Source organism: Lissotriton vulgaris, chromosome 2_1, assembly GCF_964263255.1.
Source record: "Lissotriton vulgaris chromosome 2_1, aLisVul1.2, whole genome shotgun sequence".
In the NCBI taxonomy this organism is placed as follows: domain Eukaryota; kingdom Metazoa; phylum Chordata; class Amphibia; order Caudata; family Salamandridae; genus Lissotriton; species Lissotriton vulgaris.
In genome coordinates, this window is record NC_141687.1 from 1,766,721,359 (window position 1) to 1,766,727,358 (window position 6,000).

A 6,000-nucleotide genomic window follows, 5' to 3' on the forward strand; every position below is an offset into this window, starting at 1 on the left:
AGTTTTACGTCTCCGAGGTGGCAAAGAAGCGAATAAAGCTGTGTCTCTTCCTCTAGGGATCTCCTGCGGCAAGTCTGTGATCAGTTCCAAGAGCCTGATGGGAGGCAGCAGCGGTGCCCCGCTCTATGACCGAAACCATGTGACCGGCGCCTCGTCGAGCAGCTCCTCCAGCACTAAAGCAACGTTGTACCCACAGGTGAGGTGGTAAGAGATCAGGCTTCGCCTGCGCCCAATGCCAGGATACCCAAAAGTCATCGGCTGGCATCCTGATATGGTCTATTCCGAAGAAATGTCCTGTAATGGGGGCGTGATGCCGCTGAGAGTATTAAGATGTGTGAATAGGATATAATATGAAACATGCAAAGAGAGATTGACATAAGAGCAGGACTTTGGGGAGTCTGTGGTTGGGGTGAGCATGGGGCTATGTTTAGGAGTAGAGAAGGACAGCGGTATTGATGTGGCCTTACAGGAAAGAGGGTGAATGTAGGTTGGGGCAGAAAAGTAAGGCATAGGTGCTAAAAGTGTCTTAGATAATTCTGTAACCTTTGATGCTGCTCCTTTGGCATTATAATTCCCTCACTGCCAATGGAGAGTAAGAGGTGCGACAGGCATGAAAGTACCCTTATAGCGTGTTAACTGTAATAACCCATATAGAATATTAGACACAAGCATGTATCTGATTGTCTCTATCCCATCAGGGATATGGTGCAGATGAAACACATTTTGTTCTTTCAAGTACATTCACTAATGAGATGTAAAGAAGAGGTGCATTGTGTGTTGCAAAGAGGATGAAAGTCAACATAATTTCTCATTTGTTGGGAATTGAATAAGTAGGTTGTACGATTTGTATAAAATACATTTTTTAATTATTATAAGACCGCTGTAAAAATGTATTTTGGGGCTTTTCTAATTATTTTATATGTACTAGGTAGAATTGCATATGTCTCATTTCCGGCCACATCCCTACATGGTGACAAGTGACCACACCCACTTACTCTGAGTTCTTCACCACTGATAGCACTCAGGAATTACGTTTTTTATGTAGGATCCACCAGCCCCAATACATCTTGGTTTGCTATTGAGGTTTAAGCTTATTCATTTTATGGATGTGTTGAATTTGATTGGTCATTTTTGGGACAACTTTCAATAGAATACGTCGAGTGGGCTTGGTGCAGCCCCTTGATTATGATTGGATGGTTTTCTTGCTTGTTTGAGATGAAGGGGAACAATCATGTTTAACCTTAAGATGCAGACTGATGCACCAGGCAAACAAAATTCTCACACAGTACTTGACTACATGTCTGGTAAGCAGTTTATATAAAAGCCAGAGGCTGGTATTATAAAGCTAGTGCATGTTAAACCATCTCAGCAAGCTGCTCATGGGTAAGATTTGCTTAAAAAGAGCTTACATTCACACTCAGAATGTGCAGAAGACAGTAAATGGGGTGGATTGGACTGAGCTAGAAGAGATGAGGAGAGAGTTTGGTGTATAGGTCCCAGTATCTCCTCTCATGTTTCCCCGCGCCCTCCTCAGACTTGTAAAGACTTACTTAAAACAAACTTTTTTCACAGATCTTGAATCCACCTCCATCCCCAGCAACTGATCGGTCACTATACAACACTGAGATGTTTTACTCTTCTAACAGTCCTTCAACAATAAGGTCTTACAGGTAAGGGGCCATTTGCACAATTGCAGCCCGTCTTTCTGTTCCGCTCTAAACCTTTTGTTTTAATCACTACTAAGGATTGGGGTTTCTAGCTAATTATATTAGTTTATGTTAACTTGTCCTCCCAAGGCTTTCCTATGCTTTTCTGTTGCAGGAAGAACTTCAAAGGGAAGACACTTAGGCCCTTGTTATTGAGTGACATTTTAATTCCGATGAGGTCAGTAACAGTAGTCATTGGCCCCATCAGAATTATGAGACACTGTAGATCTGTTGTTTTTACGAGGGTTTCAGTTGCTGAAAACTGTAATCCATGCTAACTACCCAACACTTTGCGCCCCAGAGTCACCAGCACCATTGGTATCCCCAGGGAAAGGACAGACTTTGTGCCAAATGTGGGCCACTCGTAATGAGGGCCTGGCAGTTTAAAAAACAGACCCACTGGATGCTGCCCCCCTAAGATCTTGCTGCATGCTTATTGTATTCTAAGTAGAATATCTCAGAATAGATACCTAACCAAACCCCCCACCCCCTCTTCCATTCGCAGAATTGCTTTTTCAGACTTCCCCTAACATTGGGTGAGAGCTGCTGTTGGGCTGGTATGGTCTCTTTCGGACCATTCTTTCTAAGAGTAGTCGTATATGACGTCCTGCTGTGGCGAATGTGGCATCAGGGAGTTTTGAATCATGTTTTTAAAACTGTTAGAGCGACCAAAAAAATAGAATGGCATTTGAGAGTTTGAGCGAAAAGGTAATTCCAGCCTAAAAAAGAATTCGAGCAAGCCGTTGCCTTTTTTCTTACTAAAAAGTTTCTACTTTTTTTTTTTTTATTTAACAATGCTTTAAGGATAATGAAAGAGTAGAAACTAAATTGTTTACTGTTGAATTCCAGGCCTTACATTATCCGTGGTATGGCTCCACCTACAACACCATGCAGCACAGACGTGTGTGACAGTGACTACACTACGAGTAGATGGAAGTCCAACAAGTACTACATGGATTTAAATTCTGACTCTGACCCATACCCCCCTCCCCCGACCCCTAGGAGCCAATACATGTCTGCAGAAGAGAGCTGTCCCCCATCTCCTGCCACAGAGAGGAGCTACTTCCACCTCTATCCTCCCCCGCCGTCACCGTGCACGGACTCATCATGACCCCCGTTTCACAGCCTTTGAGAAGGAACTTGTCATTTTTTGTAAATATTTTTAAATATGAACAAAGGAAAAATATATTTTATGAATGAAACGATGAAGCGGGACGTGATTTCAAAATAAATGTGAATAAAAATGGGTTGGGTGGGACTGTGAAAATTTGTACAGTGGAAAAATATTTATAAAATTTGATCATTTTTGTAATTTAATTCCAGTTTTTAATGTGCCATAATTGCCTTCAAATTGAACGTACAAAATTGAGCCTTTTATGTTTTTCGTTTTGTTTTCCAACTCACTCTGCAAAGCCTTTTAGGCATGCCCTGCCTTTGTAGGTTTTTCATGTTTTGTAAGGTGAAGAAAAATGTTCAAAAGACTCTGGTGCCTGTAATTGCAATGTTAAATTTAGAATGGCATTGAAAGAGAAACAAATGAAGTCAACGAAAACAACATTTTCATAAAAAAAGTTATTTTCTTTTTAAACCGTTAACTTTTTTTGTCTTATTTGTTTTGCATGTCTAACCTTCAGCTCCTCTCGGTCTGTTTTAAGGTGAAACATATTGAAATGCTGATCTGTTCATAAGTGCGCATAAACAACTAGCATCTCATTTCTGATTTTAGCTTTTGTCAGTTACCCTTAAAACATGTGGCAAGTTTTGCACTGGGTGATTGGCCCCAGGCACCACAAGCAAATTTGGTGAGGCTCTGTCATGGGCATTTATTTGCAGCTGTTCTTTCAGGGCATAAAACCTGTCGATTTGGAAGGTGACATGTCCTTTGCATACTATAAAACAAATGTTTTGGCCAAAGAGACGAGAGGTAGCTCCAGATCCATGTCTAATGGCGGGGAAAGAAAAGAACTGACTTCAGCATGTGGGAGTGGTGGTCTTATAGGACTTCCACACGTCATTTCTGGAGCAGAACGCATTGTGACATGCAGAGATACTGGAGAAAAGATTCTCCGTGAACCATAATAGTGTCCATAAATCGGCTGTGCTTGCATTTATTTGAAAAACAGATCTTGACCGGTCAGAAAAGGCCTGTCTCCTTTTAGGTCGAGGACCGTAGGCTGCGCTTGCGCAGTCTCGGTCAGAGATTTAATGATTCTTATTATGGGTCTTGAACCCGCCCCTCTTCTCCATTGGCTGGCCTCGTAAATTCTGGCCAGCCATTGGAGGAGAGGGGCATCGCTCCCTTTAAGCCCTGCCTTTTCCAGATTTGGGGGCGTTTTTTCTCTTCTTTCTCTCCCTGACGTCATCGGGAGAGAGCACGCTCAAGTCAGCTCTCTGATTGGTGTTCCTTATTAACCAATCAGAGGGCCGCCTTGGGTGTGCAGGCAGCGTAAGCATTTCTGCCCGACCGCCGCATGTATTTTTTTATTTCTGTAGCTTGTAATGGGTCACTGGAATGTAATCTCAATTGTAATGCTGTACTTGTCTGTACTTGCGCTTGGAAACGGACAGGAGGCACGTTTGATGCGTGGTACACAATACCTATCTACTCGACTGATAACGACGATGGACTTAGAGATGTGACCTCCTGACACACAGGAAGTGACAAACACGGGACCAAAGACCCCGGGTTTGAGGGGGCTCTCTCTTTTTGGGACTTTTTCATTATCAGACTTAATTGTCTCGAAGAAACAGAGACAAGGTTAAAGGGGACTAAGTGAAAGGAAAACAGTGAGAGGGGGGGTCAAAACTGTGATAAAAACAACCTGCAAGCCTGAGAGTACCCCCCTCCCATCGCTCGGTGGCGTTTTCCTCTATTATAGGTGTATAATTTGATTTTCAGAACTGCATTAACTTTCCCGCCCTTTAAGACCTGTCGCAAGTAAAGGCCGCTGCTTCTTATTTGGATTATCGCCTAATGAACCAATCAATAGTTACTGACCCATAAATCACACGCGAGTGCACGTTTCGGATTCGTAGGCGGGTTCACAGTAAATCTGAGAACATGTCCCTGTTCCTCTCACGCACGGGACAGTTATTCCACAGCAGGGAGAGTTCACAGAGATCGCGACCATCAATGGACCGCCAACATAATTATGCGGCAGCCATCTTTCCTACATATCGGGCTGGGATCTTACAGTGGGGCAGGGGAGGTGTATAAAAGGCCAGACGGATCGTATATGGGAATGTTGTTATGTAGCAGATACATATTTACATTGAGATTCCAGTTCTTATATGGTGAATGCAGTTCTGCAGTGAAAGATTTTATGCGGCATGAGCAATTCTTCTAGGACGCGGAGAGTTCTTATTTAGACGATACACATTTTATATGGCATGAAAGGTCCCGCTATGCTATGGCGAGGCAGTTCTTAGAGAACGGGGAGGTAATTTAGGACAGGGGTGTTTATGTGTTAAGGACAGCGCTTAAAGTGTGGACAGATTTTAAAAGTTGGGACTAGTTCTTGTACGCGGGGCAGGTCATATATGGCAGAGCCTGTCCTTGAAAGGAAGGGCCTTGCGTTATATGCTGATCAGAACTTTATGTTGATGCCATACGTATGTGCATAACATTGAGCAATTGTACACAAAGTTCATACATTGTGGTGACAGGTCGGAGATGGTTGCTCGAATATTTATATGGACAGAACAATTGTTACGCGGCTGGACATTTCTTATGTCATTACCATTCAAACATGGAGTCAAGAGTTCCTATAAATATCTAGACAGATCGTATGTGGCATGGATTTTGCTTTTATGTATAGGGCGTTCTAACTAGGTGGAGAATAGAAGTAAGTATAGGGAGTGGTTATGTGGCACGGGGAATGCTTGTATTTCTGTTGAGGTGGTTCTCATATGGCATGGACAATGCTTGTAAGTATAGGGAGTTCTTACGTGGCATGGAGAATGGTGTATCTATGGGGAGCTGTTATATGGCAAGGAGAATGCCAGAATGTATAGGGAGTTTTTATACTGTACAATGAGCACGTGCATGGTATGGAGAATTCTTCTATGAGCGTGCACTTGTGCGGCACAGTCTCTTCCAATGAACGGGGACGATGTTTACTACATCGCCTGGATGCTTCTTATGTGGTAAAGAGAATTTTAATATGGTGTAGGCAGTGCTGGGGAAGGCGTTGCTATATGGCGAGGTCAGCTCATATACGTCGCGGGCAGTTCTTATAAGAGATGAGTTCTGAAATAGCTGGCACAGTTCATATATGGCATGGCCCCTTCGTGT

General features: G+C 43.1%; 1 protein-coding gene across 1 annotated transcript in view; it reads left to right on the forward strand.

Annotated features, from left to right (window-relative positions):
* LRP5 (LDL receptor related protein 5) overlaps positions 1-3,294 on the forward strand; it is a 367,294-nt gene extending 364,000 nt beyond the window's left edge. The window contains exons 21-23 of the mRNA XM_086957825.1: positions 57-196; positions 1,573-1,670; positions 2,556-3,294. Coding sequence (XP_086813951.1) covers positions 57-196; positions 1,573-1,670; positions 2,556-2,817 — 500 coding nt within the window. The 3' untranslated portion in view covers positions 2,818-3,294. The remainder of the gene's footprint in view (positions 1-56; positions 197-1,572; positions 1,671-2,555) is intronic.
* Positions 3,295-6,000: the final 2,706 nt, after the last annotated feature.